The sequence below is a fragment of the Equus quagga genome, chromosome 11 (genome assembly GCF_021613505.1).
Source record: "Equus quagga isolate Etosha38 chromosome 11, UCLA_HA_Equagga_1.0, whole genome shotgun sequence".
In the NCBI taxonomy this organism is placed as follows: domain Eukaryota; kingdom Metazoa; phylum Chordata; class Mammalia; order Perissodactyla; family Equidae; genus Equus; species Equus quagga.
In genome coordinates, this window is record NC_060277.1 from 32,123,346 (window position 1) to 32,137,170 (window position 13,825).

The window sequence follows — 13,825 nt, forward strand, 5'->3', positions numbered from 1 at the left end:
TGTTTCTGTACTGAATAAGATACCATAAATAAAGTCAAAAGATAAAGTATAGACTAGAACAAAATATTTGCAATACAGAAAAAGACACAGCATACTATCTTTCATATACAAATAGTACCCACAAATTGATAAGAAAACAATACCCAATAATAAAGCAGAAAATATTCAGAATAGGGACATAGTTCAGTGAATAGCTACATACTTGGACCCAACAATTCCACTTCTTTGAAATTATTTAACAAATATATTCACAAACATGTCAGGTGACATGTACAGGATTATTATGGCATTGCTTTAAATAGGAGAAGATTAGAAACGACGTAAATGTCCTTCAAACAAGGACTAAATAAATGATGGTATTTATAAGTAATGGAATACTATGCAAATATAAAACATAAATGAGGAAACTGTGTACTGATGTGAAAGATCTGATGACCTCAGTGTCTTCAGCTAGTCAGCACCAGCAGGCCTAAAATGATGACTCTGTACTAAGTTGTTGCACCCACCATAGATGACTCCTGGATGCACAGCATGCAGGCTGAAGCCTTTTAAAATTACATTTACCTGATAACGCAGATGTGATAATATGACCACAGCAATAAAAACTATTTTGTGCCTACATGCTCTCATGGTATATAACAATATCTGAAATACATCTGTAATGGCACTCCTCGCGTAAACTATAGAACACAGAAAATAGTCAAATCATTTTCTCAGTTCTTGCAAAGATAGTACTTACCAGAACCATTCTAAATGCACAGAAGAGAAGCTAGGTTTTCTTTCTTTCTTTTTTCTTTTTTTACTTAGAATGGATGCCTTCATGCTGGGCTCTCAAGTTTTAAAATGAATCAGAATCACCTGGAGGGTTTGTTTATTAAGCCAGATTGCTGGGCCCCAGCTTCAGAGTTTCCCCTCAGATCTGTGATGGGGCTGTTAATTTGTAGTTCTCACAAGTTCCCAGGGGATGCTGCTGCTGCTGCTGCTGGTTTGGAGACCACACACTTTTAGAATCACTATTTGTTTAGATCACTAGGGTTTAATTCTCTTGAGGAACCTGGGTTAAGAAAGTTGGGAAGAACCGAGAGCAAGGCAAATAAAAGGCTATGTTGGTTAGAGTGAAAACAGAAACCACCAGGACGTAAACCTCCTCGCTGTCGCGCCTCATTCTTGAACCCTTGCAAGGAGTCAATACCATGTATTATGGGACATCACTCCTCAGCCACATTTTTCTATGGGACAGTGATTTGCTGTGTTGTATCTTTTTCAGATATTTCGATTCTTAGTCTTCCTTCTTAGCAGAAATTTCCAGGAAAGAGGCTTTAATCCAAGATTTCACATTTACTCTTTGGCCTCCCCCTGTTTTCGAATAATCTCAGGCTTAAATATTCCTATTAATCTTTGATTCCTAGTTCATCTTGCACAACACCCTGACAAAGCTTGTCAAAGGATAAGTGTTCTTTTAAATTGTTTTGTGTGGTGTTAGATACACACACACCATGCATAAATGAGGAATAAATACTTATACACTTGTCAATTTATAACAGTCATTTACTGATCTAACCATTTAGTCTTTTAGGCCAAATTCATTTTATTAATGTTTATTACCCTTATAATGGTGCTAATACCAGCTCTGATAAAGGTTCTCAAAGATCATGTATGGAGTATCAGCATCACCTTGGAACTTGTTAGAAATGCAGATTATTGGCTTGTCTCGGACCTACTTTATCAGAAAGGGGGATGGAGGGAAGGAGCAGCAATTTGTGTTTTTAAAAAGGCTGCCAGGACTTTGAAGCATTTTAAAGTTTGGGAGCTATTGCTTTACTAAATGCAGTGTTTCCACTTACATTATATCCTTCAATTCTTACAGTAATTCTGTGACACTAGTAACTATCTGTGGAGCAGGGGAAATAAGAATCAAAGAGATTAAATACTTTGTTTTAAATCACACTACTATTTAATAATATTTCAGAGTAGAATTTTTGGTCTTTTTCAAATAATATGTCCTCCTTTCCCTTGAATGCACGGAAACAATATCAATTACTTAAGCATTCTAGTTTTTTGAATGATTATAATCTGAACTTTCACTGTTTCATTAATTTTAATCAGCATCTCATGCAAAGAACACTTTCTTTGGCAAGTCAAATAACAGGACCAGAAATCAAATTCACATTCTTTCTTTCCTAGTCCATGACTGCTTCTATTGTATATTTTTAAACGAAATGGCTTTTTAAGCTAAAAATAAGTATATAAAATATTTTAAAATTCATTGACTGAACAGACTTCAAGTAAAAATATAAACAGTTTTATAAAACAAAATTTAGCAACATTATTGATGTGAATCTACTGTTCTAATCTTATTTTAATGACACGTATGCCTATTTAACTGCTGTTTGGTTACCAACAGTGTTTCTAAGATTAATTTGGAGCTATTTCTGCCAAATGAAACAGTTCTGTCCTCTCTGTTAGTTATAATTTTCATATGAGTCTGTTTAAATTAATTAACCAAATTAACAAACCATAAAATCAAGTATGTTTATAGACAACCAAAAACTTTGTAATGGCTTCTGTTGGAGTCTCTAGACGGAAAATTTTTAATAAAAAAAAGTTTATTTTACTGAACAAGACATGATGGATCCTTTAATAAAAAAAAATTGCCACTTTAAGTTGTAACTAATATTTCTCTTGGCTGCAGTAGAAAATAATTTGCAAAATGATAAGTTGACAAGTCAGACTGAAATAAGTAATGAAGATTTGGGGTCATATTTTATTTTCCCTTATGTTTTCTGTATCTGTTATTTCAACAAGATTTACATAATGTGGCATGTGAATTATGGAGAATAGAAATCTGGTTGCATCATAAAACCCTAGCCCATCTGGGAAATGATCTTGGGGCTACAGTGGTTATATAAAATACTTTCATATTCCCCGATATTTCATATGTATTGGTAAATAAAGATGGGCCATTAGGGAATTTTTAAAATCATCTTTGTAGTGGTGGTTTTATTTTATGTTTTCTTTTAAACTTCTTTTCACTTAAGAGAATAAAATTAAGTTGGTGGTAATTATTAACTAATAATCAACTAATTTCTCACAGCTGTATTCTCAGGGCTTGGTAGTGACTACATGCTCAGAAACATTTGAACAAATGAATAATTAATAAAATAATAAGGAACTTCATTTTAATTGAGATTTTCTTAATATTTAATGTATGAGGCTTTGTGTGCGATAAAATTTATTTTTATTTAAGAGAAAAAATTCTGCCTTACCCTTTAAAAAGAAACTTACAGTTGAAATATCCCTTCCTTTTGCAAGAGACAGGATGGTAGGAGCGGACAGATTCTGAACTAGTAAAGCTTTATCGGAGCATTAGGCTTAACAGAATTTTCTGTCTAATTTAGTGTTAAACAGCTTATGTTAGTAACCTTGAAAATATACAGTGAACTTAAATAGCAGTCTCATGACATCCTATGAGGTAAGCTCCAGAAAGCTGGAGAGCCTATCAAAATCAGATTTGGTTTTTTTAGTTGAAAATAAGGAAAACAAAAGAATTTTCCAAGTATCCGTGAAACTTTCTGGAATAAATTTTATTAGTGTACTCTTTAGAAATATTCTTATGATCACATTTATTTTCAAAACACATTACTATCAGCAAATAACTTAGAGCTCTGACAGTGTGAAGTCTCAAGCTTTATATCCTTGAAGGCTGTGATTAGCTTATGTTAAGTTTCTCCAGATGACTTGAACGCTTTTTCTATGTTCTCTAAGCACTTTGGGAGTTTTTCACTGAGGAACTTCTGATCTTCTCCAGATTATCTGCTCTCCTTTACTTTGAATACACCCTGAAGGAATATTAGTGTGTTTCTTGAATGATTGTTATCTGAGATTTTACTCTACTGTGATTCTAATCAGCATCCTGTGTGTAGAACAGTTTTGTTGACAAGTTTATAGGCATAAGATTAGTATGGGTTCGTGACACAACGTGTGCTCTAGATCTGTGTCACTCTGTCTCCTTTCTGGGCAAATCCCAGGCCTCCTTCTCCTGTTCACTTTTGTGTTATTCATCAAAATGATCTTCTCTTTTAGTTAGATCAGCTCACATGAGCCTATTAATTCCCTGACTAAAAACAGCTGATTGCATATCCTCCTAAACCTGCAAATAACATCAAAGTTCTGGCTTCCAGGAAAACATAATTAATAGAATATGGGAAGATATTGGGAAGAGAGGCAATAATTAGGACCTTCATGTTGCTGAGGCTCACGGGAAATACCGCTGTGACTCCAGAGAGATTTAGAAGTGTCAGTTTGTTTGCAAGCTGGGGCTAGAACTTGTCAAATCTCAAACATATCTAAAGATGCTTTTATTCACACCATATAAATGGAAAAAAGTTGTTCAAGTGAAGAAATAAAATTATTTTTGTCATAGTGATGGCTGTTTGGGAAGGCGTGGGGTTGGGCTAAATGTGGGGCGAGGTGGAGGCCAAAGAAGAAACATCACAGAGGAGAGAATGCAGGTGCTGACAGGCAGCAAATGCAGCCTGCTAATCCTTCTCTTATTTGATTCTCTTGAATTGTATTCACATTCTGCCTGGTGGCTATCCCTGAAGATACTTTTTTCCCCTTCTTGACAAAGTGTCTACACATGCGACTTTGGCCTAATTCAGATTTCCAAAATCACTTTGTGAATAATTTCACAGGGAGGTCTACCACAACAAAAACTTCCAAATACTTCTCTAGAAGCATTTTCATCTCCAGCAGGCCTCTAAACTCTCTTTTATTTTTACTTATTTATTTTTTTTTAAGTCAAAAACCAGTTTTTTATTTCTAAAGCTCTGCCATGTATTTCTAGTGGGTGCCAATGGTCACCTGCCACACTTGCACCAGGTTGTCCGTGTAGCCAGCAAACAGAGTCTGGCCATCAGCAGACCAGGCCAGAGAGGTGCACTGGGGTGGCTCTGCCTTGCTGCTGGTACTGATAACTTCTTGCTTCAGTTCATTACAATGATCTTGCCCTTCAAGTCCCAGATCTTGATGCTGGGGCCTGTGACAGCACAGAGCCAGTAGCGATTGGGACTGAAGCACAAGGCGTTGATGATGTCCCTACCGTCTAGCGTATAAAGGTGCTTTTCTTCATTTAAATCTCAAAGCATGGCCTGGCCATCCTTGCCTCCAGAAGCACAGAGAGATCCATCTGGAGAGACAGACAGTGTTCAGGTAGCCCCTGTGGCCAATGTGATTGGTCTTCAGCTTGCAGTTTGCCAAATTCCACACCTTGACCAGCTTGTCCCAGCCACAGGAGACAATGGTGGGATTGCTGCTGTTTGGTGAGAAGCAGATGCAAGACACCCGCTTTGAGTAGCTCTCATCCTGGACAGTATATTTGTATACACCCAGAGTATTCCATAGCTTGATGTCTTATCTTGGGAGACAGAGACAATCTGCTGGTTGTGAGAGGAGGTCACACTCAGCACATCGTTGGTCTGGCCCACAAATCGACATGTGGTGATGCCCTTCGTGAGGTTCCAGAGGTGAAGGGTTCCATTCCAGGAGCCTGAGAAGGCAAACTGGCCATCTGAAGAGATGACCATGTCACTAACAAAGTGGGAGTGACCTTGAAGAGCACTCTGTGGAATGATGTAGTTGGTCTCATCCCTGGTTAGCTTCCACATGATGATGGTCTTGTCTCGCAAGGCCGACAGTATCATGTCTGGGAACTGGAGAGTGGTAGCCATCTCTGGGTTACTCAGCCATTGTGGCCCTTGAGGGTGCCATGAAGGGTTGTCTGTTCAGTTATGGCAGCAGTGGGTGCACATGTCACTGCAGCGACAAGGATGGAACTGGATGGCTCAGAGACACGAGCATCACCTAAACTCCATTTTAAATAGTTGTTCTTAGCCATGATTTTGACCAAGGAGAGTGTTCTTTATTGTTTTCAATTTCTTTAAGCATCTTTATGAAACTGGAAATTTCATTGACTGTGGAGAAATAGGCTCTTGTATATTTTTATACTCTGTCCCTATAATATACAATTATGCTAATGAATCATGTCTTCAAAAGAGAAATGCACAAGTTAAACTCCACATTTTATATAATCCATTAATTTCAGTTCTAACTTCTCCAGTTTATCGGCTAATAATAAATAAAGCCATGTTACTGAATTTTATTTAACTTGCCTTTATCTTATGCACACTTTGTTCTAAAATAAGGAAATGTTAGAGAATTTATAAACTGGGGATTTTATTTTGAAAAATTAATGTTTGTTCATGTAGGGTGACTTCCAGACTGGTATTAAGCCATCTTTTAGTGAATTTGAATATTAAAATAAACTGCTTTATTTTATTTTAGGTGATGGTGTTTGTACATGCTCGAAATGCCACTGTAAGAACAGCTATGTCTCTGATAGAAAGAGCGAAAAATAATGGCCAGATTTCCTGCTTTTTACCTTCACAAGGACCTGAATACGGACATGCAGAAAAACAGGTAGGGAACAAATAACAGCAAGATACAAGGACTAAAGCACATAAAATACCAGATGTAGCAGATATTTTATATACGAAAGATCCATAGTCTCCAATTGCAATAAGTTAATTTTACAGATTTATCGTGTTATAATCTTGACTTTTTTCTTGAGTTAATGCTCTTTCCGAGGATCCCGGTGCATGATGTGTTCACTTATCAGTTCTTCCTATGTGGTTGTAATTGTGGTGGGTAGCCCTGCTCTTTAAAATGTAGTGAAAACATAAAGTACAGTTAAATTTCATAAACCATGTTAACATCTATGGGTTTATTATTGTTTTTTTAAAGATCCAGTAGATATTTTTTTAATTTCTCAGTTTTAATTTCTGAGGTTGATATGGACAGATATAGCCTACATAAACAAAAGCTTTTTTTAAGAATGTAAAACTTTGAGACCAAAAAGCTTGAGAACAGCTGCCTTACTACTCAGTGTATACTCAAAGGACCCCGAAAGCCTGGGTGTTCATTTGAAATGCAGAACCACAGGCCCCCCTCCCGAGTCATAGTCTGATCCCCAGGCGGTTTTATGCACATTACAGTTTGCGAAGCACTTCTCTAGGTAATTTGGGTATTGATACTATTTCAGGATTTACAGGTGGTTTTGTTTAATTATATCAAATAATGATTTAGATCAGGAGTGGGCGAACTACAGCCTGAGGGCCAAAGACAGCCACTTGCTTTCGTAATTAAAGTTTTATTAGAAAACAGCCAGCCCCCTTCTTTTATTGTCTGCGGCTGCCTTCTTGCCGTGCAAGGGAAGAGTTGCGTACTTGCCACAGGGACTCTATGGCCCACAAAGCCCAAAATACTTCTTCTGGTTGTGGAAAAAATTTACCCTTATTTAAAGCTATGAAAATAAAATTTCAAATAAAAAGTCTATGGGAATAAAATGATAGTAACTTCAAAATATTTTATATGCATAGTATACGATTTAACTGATGTTTACCCAACAGCCGCCAGCTGTCAGGCATTGTGCTGTGCCCCTTCACATTTAGCATTTTAGTAAAATGTGTTTAATTTTTATGACTGCACTGTAAATTTCACCATTTTATATTGATATTTTAAATTCTGAATATGATGGTCTATGCTAAGTTGCTTTGAATATCAGATTCTCTTTCAATTTAGAACTACAAAATTTGTTTTCTTCATTCTTTTCACCTTATAAAATTTTCTATTACATAACATATTATCCAGCTTTGTATTCTTCCAGTTATTTATTAATTATGAATTTATGAGAGTTTTTGAAAAGTCAAGTTGGCATTCATAAGTCTTGTTTTATTTCTTTGGAAATACAAAGCAAATCTATTGTGTTTAAAAGCCAAGCCTTGAGAGCCACCTTGTGGATTTCTGGTTACTTCATACCTCTCAATTCTGGGTGATATTGCTATTCTAATTAATGCAGGTTTATTATTTAATTTTTATAATAATAATAATGTTTAGTGTTTGTCAAGTATTTACCAGGACCAGGCTTGTGTTCATTGCTTTATATAACTCATTCAATCCTTAGAACAGCCTGTGATGTGGATTTGTAGTATTATTATCCCTTGATATAGCGTATGTGCAAGTAATGCAAATATAGCGTGGAATATTCTAAAGTGTATAGAAATAAATTTCAAATAATATTTATTTAAGGCAACATCATCAAACACAGATTCACAGATCATTATGCTGAAAAACATGGAAAAATGGAAAGTTTTAATGCAGTCAAGCAGACTTGAAAATCCCTAGGCATTTTTATTATGCTTTCTTTGGTATTTTTATTATACTTGATTTTTATCCTAATCCAACTGTTATTACTGGGGTTTTTTAAAATAAAAATGAATTCCACAAACATTTATTAATACGTACATGTTTTCAAGGAACATTGTTCTGTTCACCATTATATGCCCAACCTTTCGTATGGTATTTGACTGATAATAGATACCTCAAAATTACTTTTTTTTTTGCCCTTGTTCCTCTGAGGCAAACATTATAAGAAATGTTCTCACTTTAATTTTCTCATTTGATCTGTACCACTATTCTGTCCTTTAGAGATTCTTATCTCCATTTTACAGATAAGGAAACTGAAACTGAGAGAGAGAGTAATTTTCCCATGTAATAAGTAGTAGAGCCATGATTTGAACCAGTCTGACTCCAACGTCTACCATTTTCACTTCACTGCATCCTATTTGTTCAAGAGCAAACAGATCAAATCTAGTCTAGGACTTTCTAAAGACTTTACAGCTTGAGTCATTTTTTTTTTTAATAAAATGGAAGAACCCAACCATATCCCTCATTTCTCCTAACGAGAGATTCAGAAAAGTTGGCTCCTCCACAGTGGATATTATTTTATAACAACAGATAAGGTTATCTTTCTGAATGTTTTCTCAAAGCTCCAGAATTTTAGATTATTTTTCTAGTGCTAATTGTATGTTTCTTCTTTCTTTTTTCTTTTTCTTTTTTTCAACTGTTGCCAATCCTGTTTTGTTTTTTTTTCCTGCTGTCTCTCCTCCCCAAATCCCCCCAGTACATAGCTGTATATTTTAGTTGTGGGTCCTTCCAGTTGTGGCATGTGGGATGCTGCCTCAACATGGCCTGATGAGCGGTGCCGTGTCCATGCCCAGGATCTGAACCGGTGAAATCCTGGGCCACCGAAGCGGAGGGCTCGAACTTAACCACTCAGCCATGGGGCCGGCCCCTCTTCTTGTTTCTTGAAGTGCCTTCTGAACTTGAATGATATTAACATTCTAGCAATTCTAAGGAAGCTATTACTATGATGGTAGCAGATATTTCTTCCTAAATTTTTGAAAATTGGAAAATTAAGTATTCAAAACATTAAAATAAATTTAGAAGGTAAATTTGCTTTGGTAATACATAGAAATTTAGCCTCATGACCCCTGTCAATGGATATACAGCAAAGTCCCTACTGTAACACAGTGATAATTTCCCCTTAAATGTTAAGATAACTGTCTCAATTCCTGACTTACCAAGTATGGTTTTTAAAAGTATTTCTTCACAGTTTTATTCAACACACTGTAACTTTATTTGTATAAATAGTAAGTAAAAACTCCATTAAGGAAATGCTCCTTTTCTTTGTGTGTGTATGTGAGTGTATATGTAATAAGGCCATTTCTGTCCCTTAGCCACAACTCAAAATGAGTCGTCTTCCCAGTAAGTAACAATTATACTTCAGGACTCCTCGTACCATTTTCATCTTTAATATCAAAGTCACCCCCAGCTGAAAAACCAACTATGTTTCCAAATTGTCCGCTGAAACAAGAAAACAGTGAAGGGAAAGTGAAGTGCCCTAAGAGTAGCTTAAGCTATAGAGATGGAGCTTGGGGTTGCCCCTGCGAAAGGGAGTCTCAGGAATTTCAGAGGAGGTCCAAAGCAAGAGGGCACATTGACAAAAAGCTCTGGTTGGAACTTTGCCTCCAGAAGCCCTGTGGCCCTAAATGCCTACACATTTCTGCAACCTACTTTCTCTTCTATCAGATGGAACAATAATTGAGTAAATAACGCCTATTCTAGTTATTTTACCCTGAAAAACAAATGGAGTGATATATGCAATTATTTTGTGAACTGGCTAAACAAAAAATTTTACATGTCATATTATAAAAATCTACTTTTAGAGCTATATATTAATAACTAAATTTTAAAATGATGAAAGGATAATGCACTGTGGATAAATTTCCCTAATTTCCTCTGCATGTTATTACTTTTTGCCCTCCCCAACAAAGATGCTCTCTTAAGAAACCACTGTTTTCTGTAAAATAGAACATACTTCAGGGGATAGTAGCACTTTATATTTATAGAAATAAGTGTATCATTAGGAATGCAGATACTTTCCTTTTTAAGCCATTTCTTTCAATTATGATTTTAATTTTAAGTTGAATATTTTAATTAGAATCTTCAGATTCTGTTTCATCTGAGATCTCAGTCAAATAAATGCTTTCCCCTGTATAGTATTTCTCTGATTTATGGGCACTGATGTGGTTCAATTTTTTACACATATTACTAATACTGAGTTTTTCTCTTAGGTGGTAATGATCTATCATGCAGTAAACCTCATGAATGTAATTATTGGAAATACATATCTATTAAACAGATCAGAACACTGGGAAGAATCCAATAATAATATGTACTCTCAAGGGACCTTAAAATATCATTTTTTGTAACTTTTTATTATTATCTAGACCTACCATCCATCTTCTTGTTCTTTTCATAGATCAGCTTTAGCCTTTGCCTAAATTAACAGCATCTGGCTTTGATACTAGTTATCTGATGCTTACTATTGGTAGCTTTCTTTATTTCTGCTTTAGCAGCTTTACAGTGTCAGTATGGCCAAATAAAAGTAGAATTTTCTCTTCCTGGAATTGATGATATTTGTTAACTAAAGACAGGAGCAGGTGCCTAATAGCCCCCTTTCTCTCATTTTTTACTTTAAATATATGCAGAATATTATCTTCTTAGAGTTTATTCTTTCCTCAGCCACATCAACTTCCTTTTTTTTGCAAGTTAATGTAGTGAATCTATTGTAACCACAGAGAAAGAATGTCAAAAGTGTATTAATATTTTTAAAACAAAATCAAAGAAAATTAGTAAAAGGTAGAACTGAGTGTTTAATTGGATTTTTGCAAGCATGACTTTTCTGTTTTCAAAGGGAAATAGCCTCTTGTGGAATAAAGGTTTGGGGTCCAGGCAAACCTCGCTATTATCTTGACTCAGACACTTGAACATAGCCTTTTAACTTCCTCAAGCCACAATTTCATCACATGCAAAGTGGCAGTGATACCTAGAGCTTAAAGTTTTTGTAATAAATGTGGTAACAGAGATCTTGCCTGACGCTCAGTAGACACTTTGTAAATGGCTACATGTGAGCTCTGAAAGGAAAGAAGATGACAATTTTAAAGAATGATAGATGTGACCAGATTTAAATTTATAGCTTTTGGTCAACAAAAAATAATATGTTGAATTGTAAAAGGTAATAAACAGGTTGGGGGAAATATTAGTAACAGATACAACAGACTAGTTAATATCTGTCTCTTTTAAAGATTTTTATTTTTTCCTTTTTCTCCCCAAAGCCCCCCGGTACATAGTTGTGTATTCTTCGTTGTGGGTTCTTAGTTGTGGCATGTGGGACGCTGCCTCAGCGTGGTCTGATGAGCAGTGCCATGTCCGCGCCCAGGATTCGAACCAACGAAACACTGGGCCGCCTGCAGCGGAGCGCGCGAACTTAACCACTCGGCCACGGGGCCAGCCCCAATATCTGTCTCTTTATATGTGTATTTATTAAGCGTAATAACTAAAACGTGAAGTTTCCAGTAAGTAATTATGAGCAAAAAGAGGAAATAGGGGAACTGTGGAAGAAAAAAATTATTAGATGAAATTGTGTAAATTAACAGACTATATACTGTTAAACTCAATACATCATCAAAAACTGAAAACGATAATGCCCAGTTCTGAAAATAAGTTGAGGATTTGGCACGCTCCTAGGTTTCCTGCGGCAATGATCAGTTCAAATCTTTTTAAAAACATTTTGGTAATGTGTTTTAAGAATCAAACTTTTTGGGAGCCTCTAACCTTAAAATCCTAAACCTGGAATCTTTCCAAGGAAAGATTATAAGGAAAAGTTAATATACACTGAGAGTTTTGTTCCAACACATTATTTATAATGAAAAAAAATACAAACAGCATAAATTTCCAACAAGTAGGGGAATTTTAAAATGAAGTATGGACGGCAATTCAATTAAGTATTATTTATCTGTTAAGAACAATGAATTAGAGTACATAGTAAGACATCTAATTCTAAATTAACATGTCAGTTTTAATTCAATTAATTAAATGTCTTGTGTCACTGACAGTAAATGGCTGAACAAGATAGTCTCTCTGCCTTTAAGACACAGGCTGTCTCACAGAGGATTTAGAAATGTACATATAAGTAAAGCAAAACGCGGTAAATGACTTGAGAGGAGAACAGGTCACAGGGAACACAGAAGAGAAGTAGATTAATTCAAGCGAGTGGTCTAATATTTCAGGAGGCAGCAGTGAGGGTAAGGGACATTCCAAGGAAGGAAGAAAGAGAACTTGGGCAGAGCAAACCACTGGATATATTTAGAGAATGAGAGAGTGTTCTCTTTTCTCTGGAATGTAAGGTGTATGAAGGGCAAGGTGTGTAGATTTTGATTAGAATGTGAAGGACCTTAAATTATATAAGTAAATGATGGACCTTTTAATGCAGTGAGGAGCTATTGAAGGTTGTGGAAGAGCTAAATTGTTATGAACGGAATTCAAGTGCCGAAAAGTAGGATTCATTTTCCTTCAAGCAGGGGAAATTCCCATGGCACAGGTGTTCATTTCAAGGTAGCCTAACGTGTGAGACTCTTTTTAAGGGACGTAGAAAGTAGCATTGGAATTTTGTCCTTATTTCTTTTGTTATTACCTTTAAGTAAATTTTGATTGCAGCAGTTTTTTTTTTTTTTTTTTAAAGATTTTATTTTTTTCCTTTTTCTCCCCAAGGCTCCCTGGTACATAGTTGTATATTCTTCATTGTGGGTCCTTCTAGTTATGGCCTGTGGGACGCTGCCTCAGCATGGTTTGATGAGCAGTGCCATGTCCGTGCCCAGGATTCGAACCAATGAAACACTGGGCCACCTGCAGCAGAGCGCGCGAACTTAACCACTTGGCCACGGGGCCAGCCCCTTGATTGTGGCAGTTTTTGTTCCTGTTCTATAAGATGTATTTAGAAGCACAGAACAGATTTCTTATAACAAATTTAAACATCTTGTTAAGGAACCATGCTGCTTTGGAAAAGTATGTTAATTGGAATATTGTTGCTCTCTCATTTGAAAATACTTTAGTAGAAGAAGCACTCTAAAGACATATAGATTAAATAAGTAAGTTTATAAATCCTTAGAAATACAGAGATTTATATTGGTAAAATTTAAAGATCAAAATCACATTTCACAATGTGATTTTTTAAAAATTTTATTTCAGCATTTATTTAAAGATGGTCTAATGGTTATAAAGTATGCAATTTTAGGTGAGATTTATCTTTTGCTAACTAGGATGCTTTCTGGAATGCTAACTTGTTTCTATGTAATTGAGTTGTAGTAATATCAGAGTAGCCTGTGTGGTAACCGAAACCATCTTTCAAGGGCTATAACATGGAACAGAGGACATAGTACTTCTTTTCTCCCAAGTTAAAGTGAATAATTAATTAGCACAGCCAGAATGACATATGGGAATTCGTTATGGGAATTAGACTAGTCTGTATCGTTGTGAATTGATTGTATACACATGAGCCTCAAACTGTTTTCAGACACGGTCATTC

The 13,825-nt window shown here is 35.8% G+C and overlaps 1 protein-coding gene across 2 annotated transcripts in view; it reads left to right on the top strand.

Moving 5' to 3' along the window:
* Positions 1-13,825, top strand: part of ASCC3 (activating signal cointegrator 1 complex subunit 3) — a 323,391-nt gene that overhangs the window by 165,631 nt on the left and 143,935 nt on the right. For both annotated transcript variants that reach the window (XM_046674951.1, XM_046674950.1), the window contains exon 14: positions 6,343-6,477. In XM_046674951.1, coding sequence (XP_046530907.1) covers positions 6,343-6,477 — 135 coding nt within the window. The remainder of the gene's footprint in view (positions 1-6,342; positions 6,478-13,825) is intronic.